This window comes from Mastacembelus armatus, chromosome 8, assembly GCF_900324485.2.
Source record: "Mastacembelus armatus chromosome 8, fMasArm1.2, whole genome shotgun sequence".
Lineage (NCBI taxonomy): Eukaryota > Metazoa > Chordata > Actinopteri > Synbranchiformes > Mastacembelidae > Mastacembelus > Mastacembelus armatus.
The window spans coordinates 7,649,545-7,666,923 of record NC_046640.1 but is presented as its reverse complement, the minus strand read 5'-3'; the positions used below and the strand labels follow the sequence as shown (position 1 = coordinate 7,666,923).

At 41.1% G+C, this 17,379-nt stretch overlaps 1 protein-coding gene across 2 annotated transcripts in view; it reads left to right on the top strand.

The window, feature by feature from the left end:
- Positions 1–17,379, top strand: part of LOC113141149 (RNA binding protein fox-1 homolog 3-like) — a 346,664-nt gene that overhangs the window by 224,061 nt on the left and 105,224 nt on the right. For both annotated transcript variants that reach the window (XM_026325390.1, XM_026325389.1), the window contains exon 5: positions 11,229–11,338. In XM_026325390.1, coding sequence (XP_026181175.1) covers positions 11,229–11,338 — 110 coding nt within the window. The remainder of the gene's footprint in view (positions 1–11,228; positions 11,339–17,379) is intronic.

Sequence of the window (17,379 nt, the reverse complement as noted above, 5' to 3'; positions counted from 1 at the left end):
CCCCCACCTCACCTGCCTGCTTTGGTTTGGCTTTAATTACCTGAGCTATCCTGCACTCACCACCAGCACTTCCCTAATGGGCTGCCTCACTCGGGCATCACTCACACTCACTCCAGCCAGCTGGCAGGATGGCCTGGGGGGGGCAGCCTGGCTTTCCTATTATAACTCCAAGTCTGTGCCCTAGCACACCTGTAGTCTGAGAGTGTGTGTGAATGTGCTTGTATTTGTGGTTTTCCATCTTCTCAGCTGTCACATAAACTAACTTTTGCAAGAGGGAAACAGAATGTTAAGCTTCTTCAGGTTAACATTCCTAAAATATTAACTGTTGTTTTTTATTTGAGCCCATGCTGACCATGACTGTCCACTAATTTGGCCTTCCATTACACCATTAAGTTTGGGGTTAGTTACGTGTCCTTGGGGGGTTTGCTGTCAGTCAGTGACATGTCACGGCAGGTTCACCACTTGACAAGTATGTGTGCTTTCAGTCTTCTTGTGTACAGCTGCCTAACAATGTGCCAAGAGCTTTCAGCACCGATTTAAAATGCATCAGGTCTTTTTGTTCACCTCGTGAAAAGACACAGAGAAGACTCGGTATGAGCTCCTCGTGTCCCAGCCGACGTCGAATGACTCACACTGACCTTGGAGATTATTGCTATACTAGACAGAAAAAAATGCTATATGTTTGTCAAGAGCTGTCTGTCATCAATGAGCTTTTGTGTTGGCTATCGATCGGCCCCTGGGCAGGACACCGGGGTTGATGGATGCACAACAAACAGACTACTGCATTGCCAGCAAGCCGCCCAGCCAGCAGGCCCCCCTCTGATGGGATGTCAAGTCTGGGAGGCCCCTCATGCTTGCACTTCCTTTCTTCTTCAGATGTGAATTCACTCAAGTGTTGGCCCAACCCACAGCCTGTTTAGAACTGAGCTGCATCCTTAAATGGCGATTCATTAGTAAACATAGACTGGATTACTATAGTTTAGCTACCAGTGCATCAATAACAGGCCCTGATTGCTTTGTAAAATGTTGTGAGCTGCTAGTGAGAGCTGTGCCACTGTATCTGTAGCGTGCACATACAAAGATAACAACACAATTCCCCTATCAGTTGACCTGGTTTCTCTTCAGCAAGCTCCAGCCTCCAGGGTGCAATTGAGAGCGCCTTGGTCCGATACTGGATACAACACAAATGCTGGGCGCAATACAACAATCATCATCCCCTGTGATTTTGGCGTTTTTCAGGAAGTGAGCTACCATTGCTACATTATTCAGCTTCTGTCTCCCACACAAGAGAGAATGGCATTAAAGTTAATTTCATCGCGGCTGTTTCTGGTGCTTGCACAAAGAAGCTGCATTGTTATGTATTTTTATTGTAAGAGGAGAAGCAGCAAAAGGCATCCTGTTGGAAAATCAGCAAAATGCTGCTTTGAGGTGTTTGTTTTCCCCTCTTGACTGGGCTTAACCCTGCCCTGCTGCTGAGCAAGGATACGCTAAGAGGTCAGGCTGATCGAGCTGCTTTTATATTTTATAGACCCTGCTCAGCTTCCACCAGTTTGAGTTGCTGCTGCTGCCCAGTATTTCCCCAGTTCAGTATTACTACTGCGATACAACTGTGTCCAAAGAGATCTTAGACAAACGGCCGTCAGCAGCCATCAGCCAAGGACGCCAAAACCCAAAGACACACACACAGACACACACCTCCACACTCCTACAAGTCAAGAAGCAGCAATTGACCTCCACAGTTAAACACCTTACAAAATAGAAAACGTCACCAAATATAAACTATGAAATTTTTACCACTTGTGACCATCTTTCTGTGTAGTTTTACTGTCACATTATCCTCAGCATCTGGGCTAAGAGAGTGTGGCACTAGAGGCTGTGTAATTCAACACCATGGGCAGAAAAATCAGCCATACTGTGCGTTTCACAGGTGCTGGACCTGATCCAAATTGATAACAATTTTTCAGAGTTTGCAGACTCAATAACACTTAGAAGGATACAGGAAAACAACAGTGCCGGACATGGAGCTGGAGGTCTGGCAGATTGCAGGAGATTTGTCGGCCCCTGGGAGTTCTCACTCAGCTGATGTTGACAAAGCAGAGCTGATGCAGGTTAGAGGAAAAAGAGTTTAAAAAGCCTTTGAAAGAGAAATATTGTATTTTATGTATGATATATTTTGAAATTTCTTCTCTGCCCCATTCTCCTGCAGAAAGGATAGAACATCAATGAATAATTAATCAGTCAAGTACAAAAATGTATTAAATAATATTATTTGTTGCCCTATAACATGCTTGACAGAGACATTGTTTATAAGCGTGGTAAAGCAGGAGCACTGGTAACAATCAATAATCTGATGGAATCCCAAGGTCTTCGCTTGTTGCCAACACACAGCCAGACTGAGACGTCAAAACAGCTTTTGGTTTCTATCCTTGTATCTCCACAGCAAGCCAGATGGGCAGTTCAGACATTTTTCATCGGTTGCTTTGTACTTGCATTATTTATTTCTGCATGATCCCCCCCTCCCCTCCTTTCTCTAAACATCATGAGGTTGTCATTAGCTGCATTATGTTGTGATGATGCTGAGAACAATTAGGATAATAATGCCGTGACCGATCGTAATGGTGATAATGATAATGAAGAGAAAATGATAAGAAGGAATGAAATGACTGTAGCAAATAGGGTTGCTGTTTTTAGTACAATTCCACAACAGCAACAACACACTTTTCTTACCCCAATAAAATTACGAATTATTATTATTACAGTGATGATGGTGAGTCAAAAATTAAGCTTCCCACTGCCGTCTTCTCTTCCGTCTTTGCCGCTTCTCATTAGAAAACAGACGGGCCACAGCACATCTGCCAGTCATTTTACCAGTTCCCTCAACATCCCACCCAGTCCCTGAAATCTGGCTCTAAAGAACTTAGTAATGTTAAAGGAGTCGTTTGAATCTGGAAGTCTCTGCAGTTCTAATTGAATAGTAATTAAAGTTTTAGGAAAATGTTAGTCGAGCTGCCATTAAAAGTCGTTTTCACCCCTACACCCCACCCAGTCCCTGTAGCCTGGGACAGTGAATGGTGAATAGTGCTCAGTGCCAGTGACTTAATTTCGTCACTGTAAGTGAACAGGCCTGTGCACTAATGAGAAATGATTAAAGAGAGCGAGGAGCCACTTCTTGAGAAGACAGTGTCAAATGAAGGGAAGCAAGGAAGAGAGAGAATGAGAGAGAGAGAGAATGAGAGAGAGAGAGAGAGAGAAAGATATAGAACTTAGAAAACTGTTTCTCCCTGTACCTGGCTTTGTGCAAAGGGGGAGGTTGTCATCTTGAAACAGCAGGGCCACACACAAACTAGTGGCACAAATGTGCAACCACATTATTGTGTAAAACCATACTTCAGGCTGCCGCTGTCTACCAGGTGTATTTTAAGACCTGAAATGCCTAATTACCCAGTAATCCTCACACACACACACACACACACACAAATAATCAAAGATTGGAGAGTTTTGTGTAGAAATATGTTTATTTTTGCTTTACTTCTTAAAAAACTAATAACTTGCAACTCTTGATCGAGGTCTTGATCCCCAACTTATGAGACCGCTGGTAGAGTATAAGTCCCATATGCTGTAGCATTAACTTTCCTTTGGCAAACCATGAAAAACAGCCTCAAAGCAAAAGCATATTAAGGTAGGATTGTCTGCATACCTTTTGACCACAAAGTGTGCAAAATGTAACCAGAGACCGCACCACTGTTTTGAGGCCAGGGAAATGTACACACTTTTCACTGTTAAAGCAGGGCTGTGTCATGAGAAGATGAAGACCACTGAGAATCCTCCATGGGAGTAACGCAGCGTGTCGCTTTACTGGATGTAAGTGCATATACATTCTGCAGATAGAAATTGGCCCTAATTGATCCTAATCGCCCCTGCAGCTCCGCAACAAAAAAAAAAAAAAAAAAAAGAGGAATCCACTTAGCAATGTGGCTAATTTGCATACCTTTGAAGAAAACCGGGTCTGCATTTAGTCAGCTTAGATGGCAGAAAAAGGAAGAACGTCAGAGCCTGACACTCAGCAGGGGACAAAGCAGCTGGATGACTGGTTTGTCTGGCGTTTAAGCTGGCTGGCATTGCTTTGATGTGCAACCCTCCTCATCAACCTGGGACTGTGAAAGTGCATGGAGATACTTTTGTGGTTGAACCTGCTGAAACAGTAGCTGGTGGGTTTTATAAATTAAAAAATGTTCATTTGTCTTTACGATCTGTGCTAGTTATTTTTTTTTTTATTATTATTATTATTTTTTTATTTTTTATTTCTCAGTTCACTAAATGTAAACAGAATAATGCCAAAAGGTGCCAAAAGCTAAGTGAGCAGCAAGCTACAGTAGCCTGACTGAAAGGATTTGATGTTACCTTGTCAGTGCACTGTATTTTAATTCTTACACCAAAATATAACCTTACAACTGTCTGGATATCATGAATGCTCACAAGTCGTCCACATATGACTTCACTGAATACAGACAGCATAAGCTTCAGAAAGGACAGAGCCTGCTGAAAAAGCTCTGAAGGAAATACTTGTTCAGACGCCCATAAAGCAAGTCTTAGCATTAAAAGAAAAGGTTGACGTTTTCAAAAAAAAAACATGCTTATTTGTTTTCTTGCTGACAAATAAAAACTGAACATGTAAACAGCTGTTTCTATGCAGCAAAGCAAATGCAACATGTTGATTGTTTAGCCTCAGAGGTGCTCACAGGTACGGGCTCTTACCTTAGGACAGAGATATACTAGCCTTTGTGCTACACTAAGCTAACCTTCTCCTGTCTGTAGCTTCATAGTTATTGTTCAGACATGAACAACAGTGACTCGACTATTTAATTTCTCATAAAAAGTCAATATATCAGTATATCAATATAAATGTGACATCCACACACTTTCACTGGCTTCTGACCTCCTGTCTTCTGTCTCTGTGTCTCTTCCAGCACAGTGGGCTTTGATTTAAGTTTCTCTGCAGTGGTTTATGGTATATATATCCGAAATGGACGTTTTAATAGGCTTTTTCCTTTTTCATTGTATTGTGCAATGTAAGCAGTAATCATAAATTATAATAATTATAATTTGTTGCTGCCGGCTGAAAACCTTGCACAGTATCTCTGAAATGTCAAGTTTTCACCAAGAAAAACAGCCTTGTTTTGGAGGTTGACCACCACCACTGCTTGTGTGGGAATTTTAAAGAATTTAATAAGCGATGGTTCATATTCTCAGCCTATGCAGGACCATGCATACCTTAAATTAAAACACAACATTTGGGAAATGCTGAGATCTTTTGAATTAACCCTGCATCTACTGGATGGTGATTGTGAGCTCATGCCCTGCAGCTGAAAAAAATTTAATATAGGTCCCAAAGTTTCCAAAGACACAGATGTCAGGTTAATTTCTTTATGAAACATGGATAAAATTATCCACAAGACATCTGGAATATGTCCATGTGATGTCTGGATTGAGTCTGGGACTTGAATATTTCACTCCATGTGAACAACACAAAGCTACAATCTGCATCATCGTGTTTCAAGCTGAAACACGATGATGCAGATAATTTATGATGCTATCAGGCATCCTTAGTGTGGATTAAGATGACTTTCCAACCCAAAATCTACCTATTTGGAAATACAATATTGTGAAAATACCATCTGTTGGTGTTTTTTTAATGATAATGGTATGACTCAAATTGATCTGTTGGATGATATATTGTTGTTTTTTTCCATTTTAACACAAAATAAGTACATCTGCGTTTCAGCGTATGCCCATTTTTTCCTTCTGCGTCTATATTTTTCATTCATATTCAGCCTCTTTGCTCTGGAAACTGCTCAGTCTCAGAGGCAATTTATGGTACCTTTGAACACGTCCTTAACGGTACCATCATGCGTCCATCAGTGCCACAGCGAACACGATTTTATTACTCAATTTGATTTCATACAAGGTTCATTCCCCACATTTTTTATGCATCGTGGGCTTAGCTCAGGCAGAAAATAATCTGGACAGCGAGGGCTCTGTATTACGGTTCAAACAGGATAAAGCACTGACAAATTTCGGACCGGAGGACTAGTGAGCGGGGAGGACAGGGGGGAAAGAGAGATTAAGAGCTACACCATTGTTTACCTCATCCTCTAAGGTGCAGGATACTCTGTCGTTTATAAATGTTGGGAACTGTTATTGGTTACCTTGCAGGCTTCTGGGGAAAAGAGGAAAGGAAAATGAAAAAAAAAAAAAAAAAAAACTTTGGGAAAGACCCAGGAGGGGGTTCGATACAACTTTAATAATGCGTAGCAGGAGCTAAATGAGCCATTCTGCGGTACTTTAAGACGTCTTCCCTCCACCCATCCTCCCACCACCACCCCCTCCACCTCACCCCCCTCACGGTCTCAGGGCCTGAATTATTAAAAGTGTTGTTTTCCCTTATTGCATTGCAGCAGTGTGCCTCGTTGCTAGAAATGAGCTGCACATTCTGGAGTTTGAATGCTAAAAGCGACCCACCTTCAGTGGCAGAGTCAGGGCAGGAGGCTGGCGTGCCTGCAGCCGGGGGCACACACACAACACATGTTTCTAAATAACCAGTTATCGCACTCAGATGGTCTTTTCTCAGATATTAAGCAGGTTGTAAACAAAAAAGACTGCAGCTAATGTTTAGTTTTATTATGAGTTAATCAGTCTATTAAATGTCAGAAAATAGTAAAATATGCCCCTCACAGTTTCCTAAAGCCCAAAGTAATAAAAAATATTCTGTTCAGACAAAGAAAATCAGTAAATAACTAAGAGGCAGGAACTAGGAAACATTTAGTACTTTTGCTTAAAAAAATTTTAATACTAATTTAATACTATTTTAACTAGAATAATTGCTTTTCGGATATCTGCACCTATAATGACCATAAAAGATGTTAGCTTTGACATCACAGTTACATTTCAGTTAGCTCTGGATTGCTATCAGACTTGTTTAGTCCTTACATTTTGATTTTCATGAAACAAGTGAAACAAATCTGCTCACTTTTTTTTTTTTATCTTTAAGGCACGTCAAACTGTTTCAGCTGTTCCCTAAAGGCAAGTTACATTTTTCTCACCAGCAGCAATCTTCTTGATTCTTTAGTGATTTAAGTTGGAAACCGGTAAAACTATTATCGTTCAATTGGCAGATTTTTTTTCCACGTCACTTGTTTTCAAGATAATATGGTTCTCGGGACACAAATATATACAGCAATGACACCATCAGATCAAGCATTCAGCAGTGCGATCCATGTGTCATCTCTCATATAACAGATATGATGACGTTTTGTTGATTGCATTGCAGTTTGTGGTGCAAAAATAATAAATTCTGCACTGTGTGCAGAGTGGATGAACTGAATGTAATTACACAACTTTATTCTATTAGATCCAAGTGCATGTTTATGTTTTCATCTTTGGAAATCTCAAAAAAAAAAAAAAAAAAAGTTCAAGTTTAAGGTTGAATTTTGACATTTAGAATAATTTATAAGCAGATTCAATCCTGAAATATCGGTAGGAGCATCAGCCTTGGCCAAACTCTCCATGTACATCTGCACTGAGATAAAAAAAAAAAAAAAAAAAAGGCAGCTCTGAGTTGCAGCCAAAAGAAAATTGAGCCAGACTCAACTAGGCATCACTCACTTAATAAAACAAGACCCTCTCTTTCCCTTCTTCTGCTCTTGCAGGTAGTGTACATAGTGATATGGGTATTAAATAAATTCATGCCAATAGTTAAATGTCTTTTTCAGAAATCCAAGTTTCTACAAAAAAAAAAAAAAAACATCTCAGTGAAGGAATAAAAAGTTAAAGCTGTAGATAATGCAAAATAGACTGCAGGTTGCATTCCCTTACCCCTCCCTGCAAGCCACACACATACTGTACACATGCACACACAAACGCACACTTTAATCACACAATTAATAATTAATCACAGGTTGGGCTCAATGCTGTCGAGTCTGCAGATGAGAGAACACCCAAACTGCTGAGATGGGCCCTAAAAACAGGATTAAAAACCAAAAAAAAAAAAAAAAAAAAGGATTACCAGCAGATCATCATGAACAAATAAGCGACATGTCAACAGTGAAGGTCTGATTCTGTTAAACGGAATAAAAACACAGCTACTGTGGTGGTACTAATGTGCACCGTTGGACCTGTTTTTATAACCAAAATAAATAAATAAATAAATGGAAACCTACCTGGAAATTAAGCTCTCTCTATGTGATATTTTCTACATGCAAATGTGGAAAATTTGATTATATGCGCTGTTCACTGCATGTAAACACCATTAATAATACCATAACAAACTGGTTGTAGAGCATGTCTGTGATGCTTCTTTATTGTCTGTCCACTGTGCCATCCAACTGTAAAAACAAGTGATTGTAACACGCGTAGATTATCATTTTGCTCAGTTTCTTTATTCCCAGTGATGCATTAAATGTTTTCAATATTTTCCTACGTTAGCAGAGAGATCAAACATTGGCGATATATTTCTTCCTTTTTTTTTTTTTATCTTAGCCCTACATTCTGTCTGCGTTTCCAGTGTTACAGCAGAGAGCAGAATGTTTACCCAGCTGTAATTACAACATGCACAATGACCTCATTCTGCTGTGTCAGTAGCGGTAATGTATAGCCCTTGATCTTAAACTGCAAAGAAAAATGGTATGCACTTATTTTCAATATGCTGACTATATTCCCAGCATTTTTTAGACATGGCCGTGACGGTGGATCAGAATTTGATATAAGCACTGCTGCTCCTATTCATCTGACAAGGTCTCTCTGCCTTTAAATGCTTTCAATAATGTGAAATGATATTAGCTTTAGGAGCTCATTGACTGCACTCGGGGTCTCACAGTGTCTCTCCGTCTCAGTCTGTATCATGCTCTTTATCTGTTCCTCTTCCTCACACACACACACACACACACACACACACACAAACACACAGAAGAAATGGAAAAAAGGGGGAGGCTTGAACCGTGGATAGCAACAGCAGCAGAGCAATCACACCGAAGCAATGCCCCCCACGCCTGGCCCATTAATAACAGTAATACGCACACCGCACCCAAGCCAGCACTGCCGAAAGCACCACTGACACTTTAATGGGCATTTTTTACTTTTGTTTTTAAATAATGCATGTGCTGCTTGTCAGCACTGCTTCACTCCACCCCTGGTGTGCCTTTGCAGCGTTCCTTTGTGCAGAAATTACAATGGGGACCTGTGTTTTCTGTGCTGCCTGCTCCAAAAGCTACATTCATCACATACATGGGGTTGTAGGTGTGCAGTACATCACACTATCAGGGACATGTGTGTGGGCATGCATGCATCCATGTGTTTTTTGCTTAAGGCCACTCATTGACAGAGAGTTAATTACGAGCGTCTTAGACAGAGTGAACTGTGTGCCAATGCTCAGTGGCAGTGGACGCCACTAATATAGGAGGGCTGATGCTATACATTACAGCAGGCTTGATAATATGCCATTGTTGTTGTTTATCTGGCTGGCATATCGCTGTTGTGTGTTTTTTTTTTTTTTCTTTTTGTTTAAGTTGGAAAGCCTCATAGAGCCCAAGAGCCAAAGTTACATGGAGACTTGTGGATTCTGCTCCAGCAATAATGAAAATTATTAGAAATGCAGCCTTGTGTAAAAAAAAAAAAAAAAATAGATATTGCTCTTTAATGTTTATGTCTTTTGCAGCACAAGTTTACACAGTCCAAGTCCCTTGCAGGTTAAACATCAACAGCTTGACATAATGAAGCTGTTTAGTGGAGAGCCATGAGAACTGAAAGGGGTCTGTTCAAAAGCTTTTAGATACTGATTTTAGAGATTACAGATAAACTGATGGAGGAATCAGTGTTTTCAGTGACATACTCTGTTGACATCACATGAGAGCCACTAAATCTAGACAAATCTAGGTAAATATTAAACACACCTGAATGAAGTACTGTTGAACAAAAATTGATATATCATGATCAATTTCTTTATTTTTGGATGTGTGGGGTTAGTCCTAGGAGCTAAACACTGTTATGTGTACCTGCTGAGAATAGTGTGGGCCCTATTAGTATTGAGATCACACATTTATCACATCTACTGATTAGTTCCAGAGCTGACTGTGGGTGTATTATGCACAGTAAAACTTCATGGGAGATGTAGTATTTTGAAAGCTAACAAATTAAAAAATACTTAACTTTATTAAAATCAAAGATAGTTAAAATTAGAATCATGTACCATAGTAGATACTTTGCTTAATTACTTGCTTGCTTTATCTTAGGAAATGCAGAGTGAACCCAGGGACCATGTTTTTACTTTTTCACATGAAAGAAACCTTTAATGCATTCAGTGACAGCAGCCCCAGCAGTGAGTTAGAGACATTTGTCACTTAAGTTATTGGCTGCATCAGTGGGTGTTCTTGTAAACAGGCTTTAACAATGGTTTGTTACCTTGTTTGGGATGGTATCAGGTTAAAATCCTCACCCTATGACACACTATGCACATTCTCTTCAAAATTATTTCTGTGCAAACAAGTTTACGATCCTAATGTGTCGGCAACAGATGCTTGTTCTAACAGAATTGTGTTTAAAAAATGGGACGATAAAGTTTATTCTACAAGTAAAACAGAAAAACATGTACTTCTCTAAGGCTGGTCAGCTGTCACTCGGACTAATTGTATCATGTTACCTTTCAGGGGAGAACAGGATTATGACTGATATCAAAAGTGTTCAAGAACAGTAAAGATTTTATTTTGGGGATGTCATTTTCAGGCTTGTGCACAAGTGGAGCGTTTGATTTAAGTGATGTGATGCCTTTAATGTGATGAAGCATTAAGAAGTTTAGACTTTGACAAATCTGAAGGCATCTGAAGACTTTCTCATTTTTTTACTTAGGTTTTAGATTTGTCTTCATTTTGCACTTCATTTGCTTAGTTGTACTGTGTTGTTAGGTCAGCCTTACTCAGTTGTGCAACTTTATTGATTTTAAACAGGCTACCTGTCTGTTTTTGTCATTACACATAAGGTCAATGAACCTCTGAAATCAATATTTATAACAATCAATGCTGCATTTTCTATAATTTCTCTTCCTGTGCAATGATTTCCTTTGATTGAATTTGCCTTTTTTCCTCAGAGCCCGGTCTTGCTGCTGGAGTCCATGCAGTTACCCGTTGCTGCTTCTTGTTCATTTCTCTGATGCCTGCCTGTGTTTCTCTGTCCCCCTGCAGGAAACACGCTCTGTAAGTCAGGAAGCATTGCTGTCTTCGGGAACGTGGTGTACAGCGGACTGCTGAACGATCACCTCTGGCATTTGGGAGTGCCCCTCTTTACAAGACTGGTAAGAGCAGCAGAACCCTCTGTGCACACTTACCTCCATTTTGTCAGAAGGGTTTCATGTGGTGCTGTTGAACCCAAACATCCAGGTGCAGAATTCCCTAAAGTCTCTAATGGGCTGCTTTTGATCCTTGCTCTGTTGACATGTCTTGGATTGAACTTATACTCGGCATACACGATGTGACAGTCCTCTGCTGTGGATGTAAGATGAGGGAACCCCACCACATCTTAGTATCTTATTTCATACCAGACTTTTTAAAAGGCTTTCTGTGCTCTCTGAAAGCTGGAGCTTCAGGTAGGAAAATCCCATGTGAGGCACAACAAAGACGTGTCTTCCCTAGCCCTAAAACACATGAAGCCGTACTGTAGATGGATTCATTTTTTTTTTCCCAGTTGAGGCTGGCCTGGTATGTAATTTGCACTGGAAAAATGGTGGATTAAATAATTCATGAAATGTAGTTTTATGTCAATATCTTAAAAAATATTACAAGGTTTTAATTAAGAGCTGAAGCCTCTGAAGCTTCTGTTAAGAATTTATGATAAATGTCTACTCCTAATTGTCAAAGGGAAATTGAATGTTTGTTTTACACTTACTCTCGCTGGTGCTGGAATTTGAGTCTTGATACGCAGAGTCTTGTGAATGGCATGAACCACAAGGATCACAGAGCAGTTTTCCCAAAGAAAAATGAAATTCACCCCAGCACTTTTTCTTCCTGTTAATTACCCTCTTTCTAAGCAGGTCGCAAGTTTTCATCAAAGTTTATTATTGATTAAATCTGTCGTTGTAGCTGTCATTTATGAGTCGGGAATTACTGTTGATTGGTTCACAAGGGTTGCATATAATTGGGTTACATTAAATAGATAATTCAGCTGATCTCATAAATGTCTAATGCGAAGGCTTGTTCGATTATCAATTAATGTCAAACAGAGATGCAAGAGGCTGTTAGGATTCCAGTTGGGTTTGCTTGTGTTGCAAGTGGTTACCAAATCTCTCTCTCTCTAAGTTTAAGAGCCTGCAGCTTGTGCAGTAAAACATTTTATATAATATATGCACTAATGAATTCAAAGTAAAGTTTGAGCATGCATAAATTCCCACCCATTTTACACACTATAACCAGTACATATGTATTTGAAAGATGCAACAAAGTACAAAGGACAGCTTACAGGCTACAGGCTTTCAAGCCTGTAGTCCTCTGCTGCTATTTTTTTTTTTTTTTTTGTTAGAAAATTGTGAGCTTATTAGCAATGAGAAAAACAAACTTATATTGCCATAGTCAAAAGTCACTTTATGGCAGCTTGTAAAAGCAAACAATTTAATATAAATAAATATTTTTCAATAGTATATACATTTCTTGCAATCAGTTCTTTTAAAGGGGCAATTCACTGATTTTACATGTCAAATTACTCGTCTAGTTTAGTGCTGCCCAGTTGTGTATGGCTTATGCTCTTAAGAAGTTATGTGTAGTCTGAGAAATCCTCACTAATGATGATGCATTTGAGATAATGTGGGATTTCTTTAAGCTTGACCCATGCTATGGACTTGTTTCCAGGTTGGAGTTCTGACTTTGAAGGCTGCTGATGTGTATTGAATGCAGCATAAAAGTCACGATATCTTGGCCTCTGTTGTTTTCATTTCAACCACTTCTGATTTAATCTAAACTTTCTGCATGACAAAGGATAAAAACACTAAAATATAATATCTTGCAGCTTATTTCCAAACTGGTCCTAGTATTTCTGCAGCAACATGATCCCAAAATGTAAACAAATTTAAAGGGATCATGTAATTGTGTGGACGGATGCATGGCTCAGGTGACGCATGTTGGGAGACCAGCTAACAACCTCAGTCATGGCGTAGCATCCTCTGTGTCCTTTGTTGAACCAGGTAGTAACGACCAAGCTGACACAAGGTGTGGCTTCCTGCTGTGACAAAGAGGTGTGGTCTCGTGTAGCACTCAGTGTGCCTGCTGCCGACACACCAGGTGTGCCCGGCAGTCGTATCAGCACGGCACACAGCAAGCCTTCACATCCCCAACACACAGCCTCTAATTACTGCACAACCCTGGCAGTTTGCAGCCCAGGGCCAGTACTGCCTGCTCAATGCCAAGATGTAGACACTGCATTATTAACACTACATACAGCCTGTGCGCACGGCTATGTTTAATAAACTCGATGCATGTCTACACGGAGGTGTTACTTTAGTGGGATTCTTTACATGGAGCCATACAATAGATTTATTGGTTCCCAGACAGTGAGCTCCAAAATCACCAGATGGGCGATTTGCTGCGTACAGTGTAATGTATGCTTACAAATGATGTTTAATGATGTTTTCCAGGGCCAGTAAGCAAAATACTCTTCAAGGCTATGTCAGAAAATCTGGAGTTAAAGAAATAAGAAAAGTAATGCATTTTCTTATGTTATGTTATGCATATTTATTGGCTGTCAGGGTGTCTTGATGGCACAAGCACAAATTCCTTGTTGTTACAGTAAATCGCCATCCTCACAGAGGCAAAGCTTTCACTTTTTTTTTTTTATTTCACATAGAGAAAACAAAATACCATGATGTTCTCATCTGCATCCCCACATCCACATCATACTACATGCTACCAAATTGGATTACAGAGCCTTAGATTTTCATGTTTTCAGTGCAGCATCACTCTGCACAGCCTTACTTTCATGAGCCGTATTTAGTATAGAAATGTCAATACCTACCTGTGGAGCTGATGAAGACAGATAAAACTGGCATAGCTACAGATCCTTGTCAGTGAGTTGTAAAACAGGTCACTCCATAAAGTAAAGTGTGTGATTAGTGAAAACTAACCTGGGAGACTCTGAATGGAGCCACATCTCTTTCTCTCTTCAGCCAACCAAGCAAGGGCTCACAGCAGCTGAGACTAGACAATGTAGGACCAAGTGTTTGATGAATGAGGATGAAAGGCCAAAGTAGCCACAACTGTAGCCCAGAACACCACAGGGACTTTGAGAGGTTGAGAGTGAGAACTAAGGGGAAGAACAGCTCATTGTCTCCTCTAGGGTCTTTCTAATGACAAGCTCTAAGTGTAGTTTGACAGAAGATGCTCTGTAAGTAGCACACTACAGAAGAGAGGTGAGATCATCATAAAATATTAAGACAACAGATCTTGAGTCAGTGAGGGTTGAAGACAAACGGACATTTTAGGCAGAACGCGCTCTGTGTGAGGCCTTCACTTCCTCTTCTCTTTGAAAGCTCTATCTTTATAATGGATGGCGGAGTCTCTAGGGAATGTCTAGACTATGGTAGGAAATCTAAATGGTCGGGAAAGTCACGCGCTTCCTTGGCAAGCAGTATGGAGTGGTTCAGGAGGGAAACAGGAAGCAAGGAAGACCAGGCTCACCCCAAGCAATGCCATCTTAACCTGAATTCCATTTTCATCTGTAATTGATGGAGATTCCTAGAAAAGAGACTTGGGGATTATATGATGCTAAAATGCCCTTAGATTCTTAGTTCCTGCATTTTTCCTAATCCCTCCCACCCCTGGTGCCCTTAGCTTTGGACCATGATGGTCTCTTTCTACTTACACATCACCCCTGCCTGTGTGCCCCTTTCCCTGCAGTCTCTTCCTCTTTTTTTGCCTCCACCCTTTTTCTTTTCCTCCTTCTCCCCCTTCAGTTATTTATGAGCAGGACTTGAAATAGACTTCAGTATTTGATAAAAGCGTGATCCTTAATCTGAGTTGCCTGAGAAGTACATTTCATTTTTATTTCCCATCAGGGACTGATGGAGGAGTGTAGCAGTTTCCCACTCTGTGATTGCTAATCTAAATCCATTGGGTTCTGGTGGACATGAATAAAGATAATGAGGGCTTGTATGTACATGGTACTGCCACCAATAAGAGAATTTTGTGTGTGCAATGTGATGGGAAGATCGGTGTGTGTGATGTGGCAGGGACATAAGAAGGAGTGGCAGGAATTATGGGATGCATGTCATGATTTATTATAAGCGCAGTTCATTCTGAAAGTAAACCATTCTTTTAAAACGACACAATGTTTGAAAAATCAACTAATTGCGTTTTATTTCCTGCTGTGACAGAGAGGTGTGGTCTGATGTTTGATATTTCAGCAGTTGTGCTTTTTCTTGAAGGAAGTGGAGAAAATAAAATGGGTGATAAATTTAAGATGACAGTTACGCCATATGAACAAGGCCCCTTGTGTATCAGTTCGCTCAAAGCCAGCTGCAAATTTAACTCAGCCTTCTTTCTAATATGGCAATTACTGATGGGTAACATAACCTGAATATATCTGTTCTCTTCATTATGACAATGTTCTCTATAGCTGGCAAATGTTCTTTAGAATCCTACAGCAAATTAGCTCATCCCCCAGGACGTCTTTTATTGGATGATCCAACACTAGAGGATGCAGCAAAACCACTCGAGCTCTCCGCAGTCTGCCCTGGTTGCCACAGGGTTAATATTTAAAAGCGCGAGCTCCCAGTCGTGTATTGATGATATGTTTTGAAAATTGCTGAGGCAGGCTCATTGTTACAGTGCTGTCTCGAAGATAGCCAAGTTCCCCCCCCCCCCCCCCCTCCCATTTTTCCTCCTTTACAGCCTCCAGATGAAAAACACACCAAACCGTGTAATGTAATATAGCTTGCCACACAAAGGTGTTTCACACCAACTACATATGGATTCTGATCTGCCACAAAAAGGGTTTTACCGTAACACACACCTGGTCACCAACCTAAGAATTTGGTTGCTTACACCTGGGGGAGAGGGGATTATATACACTGTACAGGCAATAAACATGAAGACTGTAAACCTCAGCAGCTAAAATAAGAAAACAAGTGGAAAATAGGCTGTGTCTCCGTGGTTGCCTGTGGCACATTTTAAGGGTTTTTCTGAGATCCTCTAGTTGTTTTCCCTCAGCATTGTCTTCTTCTTCTCTTCTATGAACTGAAACTGCCACAACTTTAGTGCAACATCTCAGACACAGAGAGTGACAAGAAAAAAGAGGAGCGATCTGTTAGTCTTTCACCATCACCAGCATCATCATCAACACAAGCCTCTTCCCTTCCTTCCCTCCCTCTCCTCCCCCTCCTCCACCTCTGCTCCTAGCATCCTGCCTCCCCCCTTCCTCCTCTCACCCTCGTACACCCCCCTCGTCCCCCTCCTACCCGGGATGCTGAATTTTACAGTACCGTCTGCAGGATCCCGGTTTGTTCGGCACACTCCTCTATGCAGAGCAACACGGCTCCGGTGGAGGAACGCTGTAGGCAGCTGTCAAGCGCAGGCTGCTGCTACTGCTGCTGTAGTTGAGCCTCGGCGCCGTACCAACTGATTTCACATTCTCCAATAAGAGACAGCAGCACAGGGGGTGAGAGAGAGCAGAGAGAGAGAGCTGAGAGACAGAGGGAGAGTCTCGAAGTGAGTGGTGTGGAGAGGCAAGTGGAGTGGTAGAGTGTCAAAAGAAAAAAGAGGTCTCTTTCCTTCCTACTGTCTGCTTCCCCCCTTTTCTTGTGGTGCTCAGAAGAAGAAGAGAAAGAAAGAGGGCTTTAAAAAAACAGAAGAACAAGCTGCTGGTAGAAACAGAAACAAAAGAAGAAGAGGGGGGGAAACCTCCAGAAAAGTCCCATTGAACAGTTGAGAGGGGGGGCTGCCTAAGTGGAACAGTGACCAGTAAAGCTCTTTGTCCAAACACTCGGACTCTTCTTGACGCCCACACTGGCTGGACTGGTCCCAGTGCTCGGCCCTGCTCTCCTCCACCCGCCTGCCCACACCTGTCCTCCTTCCACCATGATGATGTACTTTTGGGTGAGTATGCACCACAAAGTGTGGATCTCTTTAGTGCTTATATCGCTCCGTCACGGGCAAGGAGTGCATATATGTGTGTGAAGTATGCGTAAGTGTGTGTGTGTTTCAGCCCCTACAGTATATACAGCGTGAGTTGTGCGGTGTTGCGCCTCCCACATGCATGAACAGAGCTGATGATTTTCCACTTCCGTGTGTTTTATTGATGCTGGATGCTGCAGCCAGATGCTATAGAGGCCTGCGCATACGTGTCGGATTTATT